This window comes from Cherax quadricarinatus, chromosome 58 (assembly GCF_038502225.1).
Source record: "Cherax quadricarinatus isolate ZL_2023a chromosome 58, ASM3850222v1, whole genome shotgun sequence".
In the NCBI taxonomy this organism is placed as follows: domain Eukaryota; kingdom Metazoa; phylum Arthropoda; class Malacostraca; order Decapoda; family Parastacidae; genus Cherax; species Cherax quadricarinatus.
This window is the reverse complement of record NC_091349.1, coordinates 14,118,776-14,135,572: the sequence shown is the minus strand read 5'-3', so window position 1 is coordinate 14,135,572 and position 16,797 is coordinate 14,118,776. Positions and strand designations below refer to the sequence as shown.

Genomic DNA, 16,797 nt, shown 5'->3' with positions numbered 1-16,797 from the left:
TTGCTCTCTTACCACTCTCTCAGCTACCCTAACTTCTCAGTTGCTCTCATGCCACTCTCTCAGCTACCCTAACTTCTCAGTTGCTCTCATACCTCTCTCTCAGCTATCCTTACTTCTCAGTTGCTCTCATACCACTCTCTCAGCTCCCCTAACTTCTCAGTTGCTCTCATACCACACTCTCAGCTACCCTAACTTCTCAGTTGCTCTCTTACCACTCTATCAGCTACCCTAACTTCTCAGTTGCTCTCATACCTCTCTCTCAGCTACCCTAACTTCTCAGTTGCTCTCATACCTCTCTCTCAGCTACCCTAACTTCTCAGTTGCTCTCATACCTCTTCTCTCAGCTACCCTAACTTCTCAGTTGCTCTCATGCCACTCTCTCAGCTACCCTAACTTCTCAGTTGCTCTCATACCACTCTCTCAGCTCCCCTAACTTCTCAGTTGCTCTCATACCACTCTCTCAGCTACCCTAACTTCTCAGTTGCTCTCATACCACACTCTCAGCTACCCTAACTTCTCAGTTGCTCTCTTACCACTCTCTCAGCTACCCTAACTTCTCAGTTGCTCTCATACCACTCTCTCAGCTACCCTAACTTCTGAGTTGCTCTCATACCACTCTCTCAGCTACCCTAACTTCTCAGTTGCTCTCATACCACTCTCTCAGCTACCCTAACTTCTCAGTTGCTCTCATACCACTCTCTCAGCTACCCTAACTTCTCAGTTGCTCTCATACCTCTCTCTCAGCTACCCTAACTTCTCAGTTGCTCTCATACCTCTCTCTCAGCTACCCTAACTTCTCAGTTGCTCTCATACCTCTTCTCTCAGCTACCCTAACTTCTCAGTTGCTCTCATGCCACTCTCTCAGCTACCCTAACTTCTCAGTTGCTCTCATACCTCTCTCTCAGCTATCCTTACTTCTCAGTTGCTCTCATACCACTCTCTCAGCTCCCCTAACTTCTCAGTTGCTCTCATACCACTCTCTCAGCTACCCTAACTTCTCAGTTGCTCTCATACCACACTCTCAGCTACCCTAACTTCTCAGTTGCTCTCTTACCACTCTCTCAGCTACCCTAACTTCTCAGTTGCTCTCATACCACTCTCTCAGCTACCCTAACTTCTGAGTTGCTCTCATACCACTCTCTCAGCTACCCTAACTTCTCAGTTGCTCTCATACCACTCTCTCAGCTACCCTAACTTCTCAGTTGCTCTCATACCACTCTCTCAGCTACCCTAACTTCTCAGTTGCTCTCATACCACTCTCTCAGCTACCCTAACTTCTCAGTTACTCTCATACCACTCTCTCAGCTACCCTAACTTCTCAGTTGCTCTCATACCACGCTCTCAGCTACCCTAACTGGTCATTTGCTCTCATACCACTCTCTCAGCTACCCTAACTTCTCATTTGCTCTCATACCACTCTCTCAGCTACCCTAACTTCTCAATTGCTCTCATACCACTCTCCCAGCTACACTAACTTCTCAGTTGCTCTTATACCACTCTCTCAGCTACCCTAACTTCTCAGAGTTGCTCTCATACCACTCTCTCAGCTACCCTAACTTCTCAGTTGCTCTCATACCACTCTCTCAGCTACCGTAACTTCTCAGTTGCTCTCGTACCACTCTCTCAGCTACCCTTACTTCTCAGTTGCTCTCGTACCACTCTCTCAGCTACCCTAACTTCTCAGTTGCTCTCATACCACTCTGTCAGCTACCCTAACTTCTCAGTTGCTCTCATACCACTCTCTCAGCTACCCTAACTTCTCAGTTGCTCTCATGCCACTCTTAGCTACCCTAACTTCTCAGTTGCTCTCATACCACTCTCAGCTACCCTAACTTCTCAGTTGCTCTCATACTTCCCTCTCAGCTATCCTAACTTCTCAGTTGCTCTCATACCACTCTCTCAGCTACCCTAACTTCTCAGTTGCTCTCATACCACTCTCTCAGCTACCCTAACTTCTCAGTTGCTCTCATACCACTCTCTCAGCTACCCTAACTTCTCAGTTGCTCTCATACCACTCTCTCAGCTACCCTAACTTCTCAGTTGCTCTCTTACTTCTCTCTCGGCTACCCTAACTTCTCAGTTGCTCTCATACCTCTTCTCTCAGCTACCCTAACTTCTCAGTTGCTCTCATGCCACTCTCTCAGCTACCCTAACTTCTCAGTTGCTCTCATACCTCTCTCTCAGCTATCCTTACTTCTCAGTTGCTCTCATACCACTCTCTCAGCTCCCCTAACTTCTCAGTTGCTCTCATACCACTCTCTCAGCTACCCTAACTTCTCAGTTGCTCTCATACCACACTCTCAGCTACCCTAACTTCTCAGTTGCTCTCTTACCACTCTCTCAGCTACCCTAACTTCTCAGTTGCTCTCATACCACTCTCTCAGCTACCCTAACTTCTCAGTTGCTCTCATACCACTCTCTCAGCTACCCTAACTTCTCAGTTGCTCTCATACCACTCTCTCAGCTACCCTAACTTCTCAGTTGCTCTCATACCACTCTCTCAGCTACCCTAACTTCTCAGTTGCTCTCATACCACTCTCTCAGCTACCCTAACTTCTCAGTTGCTCTCATACCACTCTCTCAGCTCCCCTAACTTCTCAGTTGCTCTCTTACCACTCTCTCAGCTACCCTAACTTCTCATTTGCTCTCATACCACTCTCTCAGCTACCCTAACTTCTCATTTGCTCTCATACCACTCTCTCAGCTACTCTAACTTCTCAGTTGCTCTCATACCACTCTCTCAGCTACCCTAACTTCTCAATTGCTCTCATACCACTCTCCCAGCTACACTAACTTCTCAGTTGCTCTTATACCACTCTCTCAGCTACCCTAACTTCTCAGAGTTGCTCTCATACCACTCTCTCAGCTACCCTAACTTCTCAGTTGCTCTCATACCACTCTCTCAGCTACCGTAACTTCTCAGTTGCTCTCGTACCACTCTCTCAGCTACCCTTACTTCTCAGTTGCTCTCGTACCACTCTCTCAGCTACCCTAACTTCTCAGTTGCTCTCATACCACTCTGTCAGCTACCCTAACTTCTCAGTTGCTCTCATACCACTCTCTCAGCTACCCTAACTTCTCAGTTGCTCTCATGCCACTCTCTTAGCTACCCTAACTTCTCAGTTGCTCTCATACCACTCTCAGCTACCCTAACTTCTCAGTTGCTCTCATACTTCCCTCTCAGCTATCCTAACTTCTCAGTTGCTCTCATACCACTCTCTCAGCTACCCTAACTTCTCAGTTGCTCTCATACCACTCTCAGCTACCCTAACTTCTCAGTTGCTGTCATACCACTCTCTCAGCTACCCTAACTTCTCAGTTGCTCTCATACCACTCTCTCAGCTACCCTAACTTCTCAGTTGCTCTCATATCACTCTCTGTTACCCTAACTTCTCAGTTGCTCTCATACCACTCTCCCAGCTAACCTAACTTCTCAGTTGCTCTCATACCACTCTCTCAGCTACCGTAACTTCTCAGTTGCTCTCTTACTTCTCTCTCGGCTACCCTAACTTCTCAGTTGCTCTCATAGCACTCTCTCAGCTATCCTAACTTCTCAGTTGCTCTCATACCACTGTCTCAACTGCCCTAACTTCTCAGTTGCTCTCATAGCACTCTCTCAGCTACCTTGACTTCTCAGTTGCTCTCATACTTCCCTCTCAGCTACCCTAACTTCTCAGTTGCTCTCATACCACTCTCTCAGCTACCCTGACTTCTCAGTTGCTCTCATACTTCCCTCTCAGCTACCCTAACTTCTCAGTTGCTCTCATACCACTCTCTCAGCTACCCTAACTTCTCAGTTGCTCTCATACCACTCTCTCAGCTACCTTGACTTATCAGTTGCTCTCATACCATTCTCTCAGCAGCCCTAACTTCTCAGTCTTCCTCGTTCATTCTTATCACCTGATATTTAACTCTTGTCTTCTGTCTTATACTGCTGAATTAGTGTGGGTTCTCATTTTATCTTTGAAGTTTTATGTTGTGTAAGTGTCGCATACCTTCTCTTCGTGTTCTGGCATATTCATTTGTAATTCCGTGTTCCCTCTGGCTCATACACTGCTGCTATCTCTGAGAAGTTTGTTGTCATCTTGTATCACCTTGGATCCTCCGGTTATTATAGTTCCTGATATCTACCTGGAGGTTATTCCGGGGATCAACGCCCCCGCGGCCCGGTCCACGACCAGGAAAGGCAGGAAAGTTACAAATATTAAGGTTTTCCTGTTCTTCAACATGCCTCTGGTTCTTAACCACATATACCGGTCCACCTGTTACTGTATATACACCAAGAGCAGTTTACCTTAATGTATATTAAGAGGTGTATGTCTCACTGTGTATACACCCAGAGTTTACTTTAGTTCCTCTTTCGGTGATTAATGTAGTCATGAAATGTATCTTAATTTAAGACTGAAATCAGTGACGTACATTTGTTGAACACGTTCGGCACGTGGCTGAACCTTGAGTACCTTCCAGCTGTGGAGCCTCTGGGTCCGAGAGCTACTACCTGCGGGTGACGGGCGGGGACTCACTCAGCAGCGGGCGTGGAGTCACCAGGAACGGGCGCATGTGTGGCGGTGACTCTGCCTACAACAGCTCGGCGTCTCTCTACGTGCCCTACTCCGCCGCCCGGTCTCGAACTCCATCCCCCGGTGGTCGCCACGTCGCCAAGAAGCACCGAGAGAAGGGCGAGGACGTCAAAAAGGCCAGGAAGCAGGTAGGGAAGCTCTGCTTAATTAATAATAATCTTTATTTCTACAAGTACATGTACAAGGTATATAGGCCTAGCTGACATCAATGACATACTACTGTATACAAAGCCACTTGTTATACAGAGCATTTCGGGCAAATTGGGTCAATTTTGTCCCCAGGATGCGACCCACATCAGTCAACTAACACCCAGGTACCTATTTTACTGCTAGGTTGAACATGGACAGCAGGTGTCTTAAACACTTCCTAAGGTTTCCACCCATAACGGGAATCGAACCACGAACCTCAGTGTATTAGCTGAGTTCGCTAGCAATCGAGCTACGCTTGTGTAAAATCATCCTTTTGCACATCATTTAACCTGCTACATGCAAGGACCACGGTTCGAATGTCCGTCCGTTCTTCTGTTTATTCACATATAGGTGAGGTGAGTACATATACATAAGTATACATTTGCATAAGTATACAACCACTTACGTACCAGTATACGTATATACACAAATACAAGTTTACATGCACACAAAATACATATGCATACATACAGGTGCATATACAAACACACGCACACATACATACTCACATATATATGCACATGCATACACGTATATGCACAAATATTTATTACAAATGAACGAACATGTTTGTGTATGAGATATTGGTTATTTGTAGTGACATCCAAACTGTCATATCTGCGCCCCTCTGCGAAGACTGATAAATTATCAGTGATAATGTGTGAATGATGGTGAAAGCGTTTTCTTTTTTTGGGTCACCCTGCCTAGGGTGAAGTTAAGAATCCTTCCTCCGTAAGCCATGTGTATCGTAAGAAGCGATTAAAATGCCAGGAGAACGGTGCTAGTAACCACTTCTCCTGCATAAATATATATATATGGGAAGTACAATACCTACACTTTAAAAGGGGGGGGGGGGATATTGGCAGTTTGGAGAGATATCTAAACTGCCGTATCTGAGCGCCTCTGCGACGACAGTGATTATGATTAAAGTTTTTTTTCTTTTTTGGTCACCTTACCTCGGTGGGAAACGACCGATGTGTTAAAAATAAATATGGACACACACTTACCAGGTATGTGTACATGCATGTATATGTGCATGTATACATTACCAAGATCGTACTGATGTACATACAACATATACACATGCATACATACGAAAAATAATATACGTATATTCATATTCATGCTCACACACACACTTTTTTGTGCTGCATCAGAATTTTATGACCACTCTGCAGAGTTCCTTTTGCTTACATAAAGGTAGAGGAGGCTGGGCTTAACGAGTACCAGGACACGTTTCTCGTATGGCTCAGCAACCGACTATATCTAATTTTGAATAAATGTAAGAATATACGGGGAGTCGAACTGTGGTGCGCATGCACACACAACAAGCCCAACACTGTGCTCATTCAGCCCAAAAAGCTTAAAAACACAAGAAAAAGGAACACTGCAAGAGGCCTACTGGCCTATGCGAGGCAAGTCCAATTCTCCCACCTATCTAGTAAGGTCAGACACGTCACTTAAGGGAGGAGCACGGCATCCGACCTAGTAGCACAAGCTAGTCAAGTCCAACTCACCCCCACTCATGTATTTATCCAACATATTTTTAAAACTAAACATCTTAGCTTCTTTGACGGTACTCGGGAGTTTGTTCCACTCATCCACAACTCTCTTACCAAACCAGTGCGTTCCTATATCCTTCCTGAATCTGAATTTTTCAAATTTAAAACCACTGCTGCGAGTCCTGTCTATGTTAGATATTTTTAGCTCACTATTTACATCCCCCTTATTAATTCCTGTTTTCCATTCATACACCTCAATAATTCTACACCTTTTTAGAGAGTGCAGATTCAGGGCCTCAGTCTAGCCCCATAGGGAAGATTTCTGATACATGGGACCAACTTTGACTCCTTACAAAGGAGAATGACAAAGCTTACATAATGATCATCGTATGTAAGCTCTGGGCTCGAGTGGTTACAACCTAGGACCTACTGTAGGCATCTACTATCGTTCGAATCCCCGTACATTCTTTTATTTGTTTATTAAAAGCTGTTCATTATGAAGAACAAAGAGGTACAATACCGTGGCCGGAACAGTGCACAAATAACTCGCACTTGTACCATTAACCAGTCAGTGTGACTAGTTAATGGTTCAAGCCGGACCGAAACGTTGTCTTAACCTTTCTCCTACGTGCGGGTTATTTGTGCATTGTTCATTATGACTTTAGTGTTCATGAACACTGAACTGGTGAATTATTAACAAAGTTCCTTACGCACATTTACAATGTTTCAGGACTGACAAACAGAGTTACACCCCGGGATGTATAAGATAACCTCCAGAGATGTATAACACCCCGGGATGTATAAGATAACCTCCAGAGATGTATAACACCCCGGGATGTATAAGATAACCTCCAGAGATGTATAACACCCAGGGATGTATAACACCCAGGGATGTATAACACCCAGGGATGTATATCATCCAGGAATGTATATCATCCAGGGGCGTATATCATCCAGGGGCGTATATCATCCAGGGGCGTATATCATCCAGGGGCGTATATCATCCAGGGATGTATATCGTCCAGGGATGTATATCGTCCAGGGATGTACATCATCCAGGGATGTATATCATCCAGGGATGTATACCATCCAGGGATGTATATCATCCAGGGATGTATATCATCCAGGGATGTATATCATCCAGGGATGTATATCATCCAGGGATGTATATCATCCAGGGATGTATAACACCCAGGGATTCATATCACCCAGGGGTGTATATCATCCAGAGATGTATAACATCCAGGAATGTATATCATCCAGGGGTGTATATCATCCAGGGGCGTATATCATCCAGAGATGTATAACATCCAGGAATGTATATCATCCAGGGGTGTATATCACCCAGGGGTGTATATCATCCAGAGATGTATAACATCCAGGAATGTATATCATCCAGGGGTGTATATCATCCAGGGGTGTATATCATCCAGGGGCGTATATCATCCAGGGATGTATATCATCCAGGGATGTATAACACCCAGGGATGCATAACACCCAGGAGTGTATATCATCCAGGGATGTATAACATCCAGGAGTGTATATCATCCAGGGATGTATAACATCCAGGAGTGTATATCATTCAGGGATATATGAGATATCTGGTTGTAAATGTTTGCGTGGATACCAGCGACCGCTTGGGGTGGTGATGGGACTCAATACTACGTATATTTTCTTAACTGCTAATTATACACTTGGGTAATAAGGAAGAGTGAGACAAACAAGTGGGGATAAGGTCTTGCCTCATCCACAAAGTTAAGTGGAATTTCCAGTTTAGCATATTAACTTTCCCGTCCAGGGATGCACCATCTGGGAGAGGGTGTCAATATTTGCGTGTGGATATTAACTAGGATGTGGTCCTGGGATTATAATTTAAAACCGAAGTCACAAGTAACATTTTCTCCAGTGTTCCAGTACATGCACGTCGAGGTACTAGGAATGACAGAGCCATTGTGTATCCTTTAGCCTGACAGTGGCTTGAAGAGCAGTGGTAGCGCCTTCGGCTCAAAATAAAGACCTGAATTCAATCATTATGTTCCAAAACCAGTGTCAAACTTGCATGGGTCATACTACCTTGGTGCTCAATTCTGGTGCAGGTGGAAATGTATGAACGATTCTCCATACACGTGTTAGTGGAGGGTTGTTGATAGCATTCTCTGAAGTAGTAGTATACCTTAGATAGGACTGGACTTTAAAGACTGATGGAGGATAACTCTTAGCCTGGAACTTCAGTGGCCATAAAAATAATCCTTCAAAAATGTAGAGAATCCCTCAAGCAGAGTATAAACCTTAGATCTTTTGGAAGAAGGGAATTGCACTTTTTTTTTTTTTTTTTTTTTTTTTTTTTGTAGATGAATATTTCTGTTCTGTGAGTTGTTTACAGTCGTGTTACTTCGATTTCGCGAGTTATTTATAAAATCTTTGAAAGAACATGAGCTAGAACTTGCCACAGTCACGTTGGTTCAAGACTCGACTGCATAAACCTGTTTGTAGTCACAGTAGAGCACATGATAACCATCCAAGTGTGTATAACAATACGCCAAGTTGGTTGAAGTTTATGAGGCTAGCAATAAAGACTGTGTTAATTATAATTTTGGTTTTTGAAGCATAAGTTCAAAAACCAGTGTTAAAAGTAACTAGGAAAACCAGTTTAAAATATAATGAAATGTGCTAAGTTCAACTTTTTAATGGAGAAAGTTACACTATCAGTGGACTAGATGTCGTTGTTATTGCTTGACTACAGCTAATTTGTTAATGCAGTGCAGAGGTAGGGCCGGCCACCAACACTATGAAATCTTTAGACAAAGGTTAACACCCTTGTACTTCTACCTAGGCACATGTGTCTTATTTATCTTCTACCTAGACACGTGTGTCGTATTCATCTACCTTCTATCTAGGCACATGTCTTATTCATCTACCTTCTACCAAGGCACATGTGTCTTGTTCATCTACCCTCTACCTAGGCACATGTCTTATTTATCTTCTACCTAGACACATGTCTTATTCATCTACCTTCTATCTAGGCACATGTCTTATTTATCTACCCTCTACCTAGGCACATGTCTTATTTATCTACCCTCTACCTAGACACATGTCTTATTCATCTACCCTCTACCTAGGCACATGTCTTATTTATCTTCTACCTAGACACATGTCTTATTCATCTACCTTCTATCTAGGCACATGTCTTATTCATCTACCTTCTACCAAGGCACATGTGTCATGTTCATCTACCCTCTACCTAGGCACATGTCTTATTTATCTTCTACCTAGACACATGTCTTATTCATCTACCTTCTATCTAGGCACATGTCTTATTTATCTACCCTCTACCTAGGCACATGTCTTATTTATCTACCCTCTACCTAGACACATGTCTTATTCATCTACCCTCTACCTAGGCACATGTCTTATTTATCTTCTACCTAGACACATGTCTTATTCATCTACCTTCTATCTAGACACGTGTCTCATTCATTAATCTTCCATCTAAGTTGAGGGGACTAACTGCTTCATCTTTCACCGCCTTCAGTATGTAATCTCTGTATTGAACTGAAAAAGTCACTGGCGACACGTCTTTACAATAAAACTTCTCAGTTGTTGCTCAGTACGGAAGACTTGATGAAACTAGTGGCTATTGTCGACTCTTATTGTAACAACGTTCATAATTATGTAGACAGAGGTAGCTGTACATAACACACAAAATAGAGATAAAGGGAATTTCTACATTTTTCTTTGTGTTTTGCTTCTTCGTCAGCCTGGCCATTGTTATACTCTTGAGAAATTATCCTGACAGAAAGACACTGTTGCAGAAAGTGGATTAGAGAGTCCCTTTGTTGTGTGTTGCCTTCCCTGTGAAGTGCACACACCCACTCACCAACATACTTTCTTCCTGACTATAATGATTTGTAGCAGCGAGGATTTTATATAAATTACTAAATCGTGGAACGGGTGGGGGTTGAACCCATGGCAGGTGAGAGCTAAAACTCACAGGCCAATGTGTTAACCACTCGGCCATAGGCAGGTGGACGTGGCCCACTACTGTGACAATAAATGCAGGTTTTTACAGGTGAATCTCAAACCAGCGTTTCTGTAGGGAACTCTAACTCAGGTCCCTTCAAAGCTATCATAACTCACCAGTCAAGAGATATAAGTTACTGATATATTAATCAATAATCTCTCTTTAATAATAATAATAATAATAATGGTTGTGGTGAGATCTCGGGGGTTATGATTGTTTTTCAGTCTTGTGAGAGGGAGAAACATCTTCGTCTCATCATGAATTAAAGTGTTGTAGTATATGCATTAATATGTCTTAATTTAACACGAAAATGCTAAGAAATTTCTACTTTAAATAACAGAGGAATGCTGATAGCTCTTTCAATAAATTGTTATTGTTAATAAGCTTGAAACTTCAATTTTGGGATTGAATTATCAGCATGAGAGATCATTATTATACAGTGAGTACTTCCAAACTTTCCTATATGTTTTTTACATAAATTTTCATTAGACAAATGACTAGGAATTAGTGTAAAATCTAGTGAATGTTGCAAAGGTTTATGTTTGATGCGCGAACATACTTTATTCTGGTAAAATGTGTGTGTGTGGGGGAGGTTAGCATCTAGTAGAGCCAAATAAGTGTTACATGCTGGTAGGTCAAGTGTGGAGTACAAAGTGTTACATGCTGGTAGGTCAAGTGTGGAGTACAAAGTGTTACATGCTGGTAAGTCAAGTGTGGAGTACAAAGTGTTACATGCTGGTAAGTCAAGTGTGGAGTACAAAGTGTTACATGCTGGTAAGTCAAGTGTGGAGTACAAAGTGTTACATGCTGGTAGGTCAAGTGTGGAGTACAAAGTGTTACATGCTGGTAGGTCAAGTGTGGAGTACAAAGTGTTACATGCTGGTAGGTCAAGTGTGGAGTACAAAGTGTTACATGCTGGTAGGTCAAGTGTGGAGTACAAAGTGTTACATGCTGGTAGGTCAAGTGTGGAGTACACAGTGTTACATGCTGGTAGGTCAAGTGTGGAGTACACAGTGTTACATGCTGGTAGGTCAAGTGTGGAGTACGAAGTGTTACATGCTGGTAGGTCAAGTGTGGAGTACAAAGTGTTGCATGCTGGTAAGTCAAGTGTGGAGTACAAAGTGTTACATGCTGGTAGGTCAAGTGTGGAGTACAAAGTGTTACATGCTGGTAGGTCAAGTGTGGAGTACAAAGTGTTGCATGCTGGTAAGTCAAGTGTGGAGTACAAAGTGTTACATGCTGGTAGGTCAAGTGTGGAGTACAAAGTGTTACATGCTGGTAGGTCAAGTGTGGAGTACGAAGTGTTACATGCTGGTAGGTCAAGTGTGGAGTACAAAGTGTTACATGCTGGTAGGTCAAGTGTGGAGTACAAAGTGTTACATGTTGGTAGGTCAAGTGTGGAGTACACAGTGTTACATGCTGGTAGGTCAAGTGTGGAGTACAAAGTGTTACATGCTGGTAGGTCAAGTGTGGAGTACACAGTGTTACATGCTGGTAGGTCAAGTGTGGAGTACAAAGTGTTATATGCTGGTAGATCAAGTGTGGAGTACAAAGTGTTACATGCTGGTAGGTCAAGTGTGGAGTACAAAGTGTTACATGCTGGTAGGTCAAGTGTGGAGTACAAAGTGTTACATGCTGGTAGGTCAAGTGTGGAGTACAAAGTGTTACATGCTGGTAGGTCAAGTGTGGAGTACAAAGTGTTACATGCTGGTAGGTCAAGTGTCGAGTACAAAGTGTTACATGCTGGTAGGTCAAGTGTGGAGTACAAAGTGTTACATGCTGGTAGGCCAAGTGTCGAGTACACAGTGTTACATGCTGGTAGATCAAGTGTGGAGTACAAAGTGTTACATGCTGGTAGGTCAAGTGTGGAGTACAAAGTGTTACATGCTGGTAGGTCAAGTGTGGAGTACAAAGTGTTACATGCTGGTAGGTCAAGTGTGGAGTACAAAGTGTTACATGCTGGTAGGTCAAGTGTGGAGTACAAAGTGTTACATGCTGGTAGGTCAAGTGTGGAGTACAAAGTGTTACATGCTGGTAGGTCAAGTGTGGAGTACAAAGTGTTACATGCTGGTAGGTCAAGTGTGGAGTACAAAGTGTTGCATGCTGGTAGGTCAAGTGTGGAATACAAAGTGTTACATGCTGGTAGGTCAAGTGTGGAGTACAAAGTGTTACATGCTGGTAGGTCAAGTGTGGAGTACAAAGTGTTACATGCTGGTAGGTCAAGTGTGGAGTACAAAGTGTTACATGCTGGTAGGTCAAGTGTGGAGTACAAAGTGTTACATGCTGGTAGGTCAAGTGTGGAGTACAAAGTGTTACATGCTGGTAGGTCAAGTGTGGAGTACACAGTGTTACATGCTGGTAGGTCAAGTGTGCAGTACAAAGTGTTACATGCTGGTAGGTCAAGTGTGGAGTACACAGTGTTACATGCTGGTAGGTCAAGTGTGGAGTACAAAGTGTTACATGCTGGTAGGTCAAGTGTGGAGTACACAGTGTTACATGCTGGTAGGTCAAGTGTGGAGTACAAAGTGTTACATGCTGGTAGGTCAAGTGTGGAATACACAGTGTTACATGCTGGTAGGTCAAGTGTGGAGTACAAAGTGTTACATGCTGGTAGGTCAAGTGTGGAGTACACAGTGTTACATGCTGGTAGGTCAAGTGTGGAGTACAAAGTGTTACATGCTGGTAGGTCAAGTGTGGAGTACAAAGTGTTACATGCTGGTAGGTCAAGTGTCGAGTACAAAGCGTTACATGCTGGTAGGTCAAGTGTGGAGTACAAAGCGTTACATGCTGGTAGGTCAAGTGTGGAGTACAAAGTGTTACATGCTGGTAGGTCAAGTGTCGAGTACAAAGCGTTACATGCTGGTAGGTCAAGTGTCGAGTACAAAGCGTTACATGCTGGTAGGTCAAGTGTGGAGTACAAAGTGTTACATGCTGGTAGGTCAAGTGTCGAGTACAAAGTGTTACATGCTGGTAGGTCAAGTGTCGAGTACAAAGCGTTACATGCTGGTAGGTCAGGTGTCGAATACAAAGTGCTGTGCTTCTGCAGGTGATCAAGATGCTGATAGTTGTGGTGGTGCTGTTCTTGCTGTGCTGGGGACCCAGGCTCGTCATGGAGATGTGTATCAACCTTGGACTCCAGCAGTTCAACCAGGTCAGTAGCCCGTCACCTCACCCACAGTGCATTACTAATATATATATATATATATATATATATATATATATATATATATATATATATATATATATATATATATATATATATATATATATATTATCAATCTTGTACAATCTGAAGATTCTTCAAGACTACAGTTTTCATCACCTCCAAGGCTGAGGGACTGATTGCCTCGTCTTTTGTATGTACTTCTACAGTCATACACGTTACATCTATGTATTGCATTAATAAAGCCACTGGATGGCGAAACGTCTCAAATTATAGATACCCAGATGTTGCAAACGTGTCTAATTCTTAATGTGGTGATATATGGTGGGGGTCTGGATCTTCCTGAGATAATATGGGAATGATGTAAAGCTTGGTAATAAATACCGACAAATTGAATTTAGAAAGACACGTGAACAAACACTAGGATATACTTATTAGAAAACGTTCAAGTCCTGGTACCTTGATCACTTCTAGCATACTCCTCTCTCAGCCTTTATGTACTATTTTAATGTGTGAGTGTTAGTGATTAAGCTCCCAGGAGCGAAACGTTTTCTAATGAATAAGTGCTAATGTTGCTGACATGTCTTTCTAAAGCAACAAGAGAAGTCTTCGTGCATGTCCAAATTTATTTTATAGAAGAAATTGGATTATTACTTTACATATGATAAATTGTGAATGACTCCTCTAACACGATTAAAATTTCAGTGGTTATATTTAAATACTTTAGAAACTATCCCTGTCACGTGTACAGGGGGTTGGGGTTATGCAGTACGGGGATGCATTTCTCGGGGCGCGCATCGGCTGATGTGTATCTAGTTTGGTCATGAGATAACTTTCTCTATACTGGGATGGTTCTCAAGCTGATGCAATCGAACTGCAGACGTGGCTGGCACATCCGTCACCGTCAGCAACCATGTCCGACGATATTAGCAACAAAGGTGTCCTAAGTGAAGGCATTCGTGTTCATTTACCTACAGATGTTAGTATTCGTTTGCCTTCTTACTATATATTAGCACTGCAGTCTTAGTCATACACTGCTTTGGGAACTGTGTAGTTGACATCCGTAGTCAGCGCGAGCGTGAACACCTTCATGTCTCCAGAATAAAGACACTCGTCCCTCTCCTTCGTTGTCGTTATCGGAACACCCCGGACTGAATCAGGTTTGACTGCCTCGTCCTCTCATCGACGGTCTGATGACGATGTCTTCATGTCTTCAAGTATACACCCCTCAAGGAAGGTTCCTTGATGTTGGTGAGGGGCTCTTGATTTAGGGAATTGGATCTGTGCTCCAGTTCCCCGAATTAAGCCTGAATGCCTTCCACATCCCCCCCCAGGCGCTGTATAATCCTCCGGGTTTAGCGCTTCCCCCTTGATTATAATAATAATTCAAGTATACAAGTTCTCATCCTCGTGCATCTGCTTCAGATTTATCAAGGGAAGTGAACACCTCTCAAGGCTGGAGACTGTGCACCTCAAGCTTTCCTCTATACTTCTACTGTCTCCCGTATGTACCCCTTTGTATGAACTGATGAAGCCACTGTGTCTAATTTATCAAGCAGTGTGACTTACTTTCATGAGATTCTCTGGTTCTCTTTTTTTAGGATGCGAACCACAACAAACGGTTATCACCCAGCAACCTACTTAATTCCAGGTCAACAGAGACAACAAGTGTAAGAAAACATGTCCAGCGTCTCGACCCGCCCCAGGACTGAACCAGAGTTCTTTGCCTATAGCTGTAGGACGAACTTCCGTTCAACCACTGCCGTTCAACCACTCGTTCAACCATTGCCATGCAACCACTGCCGTTCAACAACTGTCGTTCAACCACTGTCGTTCAACCACTGTCGTTCAACCATTACCATGCAACCACTGCCGTTCAACAACTGTCGTTCAACCACTGTCGTTCAACCACTGTCGTTCAACCATTGCCATGCAACCACTGCCTTCAACTAGATTCCCTCCATGGCGCGGGGGATGGGGGAGGGGGGTTCTTTGATGCCAGTAAAGGGCTCTTGATGACAGGAATTGAATCAAACCTGATTGCCTCCCATTCCCCAGGTGCTGAATGATTCCTATGGCTTTAAAGCTTCATCGTGAATGACATTCTAATACGGCCCAGACTGACAATCAGTTGTTCTCCCCGCTTGCTGCCTCATTTGTGCTGAGAATTACGTTATACATTCCCTTTAGAACCATGTTAAGCGTGAAGCTAAGGTTGCTGTGTGCTGGAGTGGGTAGACTTATATAGGCAGGAAGCAGCTCATCCCTGACAGGTAGGTTAGGTAAGATTCGTCAGGAAACGGGATAAGTGTTGCCTAATGCGGTTCTCAGTCATATGATCCACCACTGGAGCTTTAGGTTATCTGACGGAGGTCTTCCACTGGCTTACCGGTTCATCCCTTTAAAAATTAATATTGACAGGTAGACTTCCATCTACCAAATATTCTAATGTGACCCGTCATACTAACGCTCCCTAGTGCATAACCGTTTCCAGTTCTTTTATTTGGATCTGGATATTCCGTTACCTAGGGTATCTTTCATCTGTTGGCCCTTCCCTCAACTCTGCTGCATCTACTACTCTGGTTAAAGCAGAGAATCAGGAGTCTGTCCTCCCGTCAACACTCAAGGAAGACACTCCATGCCTCTCCATTTGCCATGTCGCAGATTAATGACACACCACGGAAGAGGTCTTTCTATTTACCTTTTGTTGTCGTTTCATTTCTTTCTGCTGTCTTCTCTACTCTTGTGTTCTTCTTCAGCCATTTCCTGTTAAACACGCGGACAATGATGTCTCCTAAAACGTCTGCTCTTACTTTAAAATACACAGTCGTTTAACTGCGAGACAGTATCTTTACTATTGGTCACCGTCCCCATCTCCTGTACTTGATGAACAAGACTCGTGTGCAACAGTTAGGTATATTTATTGTTGAAACGTTTCGCCTACGTGGTAGGCTTCATTAGACATATACAGAGCGATAAAGAAAGTAGTGAGTCTTAGGAAAGAGGCTGTCAGGGGCAGGTATGAGTGCTAAGGTCTCAAAGTTAGGGTAGCTTTGAGACAGTTATTGGCGAAAGAAAACAACGCAAATTTGCCGTTTCGCCCATTGCCGGCGAAAAGGCAGAGGAAAGACCAAAGCGAGGGAGCTAAGCTGATGCTGGGAAAGTGTCTCGGAAGACTAGTAACACAATCACTGAGGGAAAGTTTTGACTAAGGGGTTGTTAGAGATAAGATGGTGCAGTTTTTCCTGTAAGGCCGATTTCCCTTAACCTTTCTTCATAGGACAATCCCCTTAGCTCTAGAACTAGTCTTGTTGCAAATCTTCGCACTTTCTCTAATTTCTT

At 43.4% G+C, this 16,797-nt stretch overlaps 1 protein-coding gene across 1 annotated transcript in view; it reads left to right on the top strand.

The window, feature by feature from the left end:
* LOC128698102 (galanin receptor 2b-like) overlaps positions 1-16,797 on the top strand; it is a 774,594-nt gene that overhangs the window by 739,622 nt on the left and 18,175 nt on the right. The window contains exons 7-8 of the mRNA XM_053790210.2: positions 4,468-4,708; positions 13,339-13,443. Coding sequence (XP_053646185.1) covers positions 4,468-4,708; positions 13,339-13,443 — 346 coding nt within the window. The remainder of the gene's footprint in view (positions 1-4,467; positions 4,709-13,338; positions 13,444-16,797) is intronic.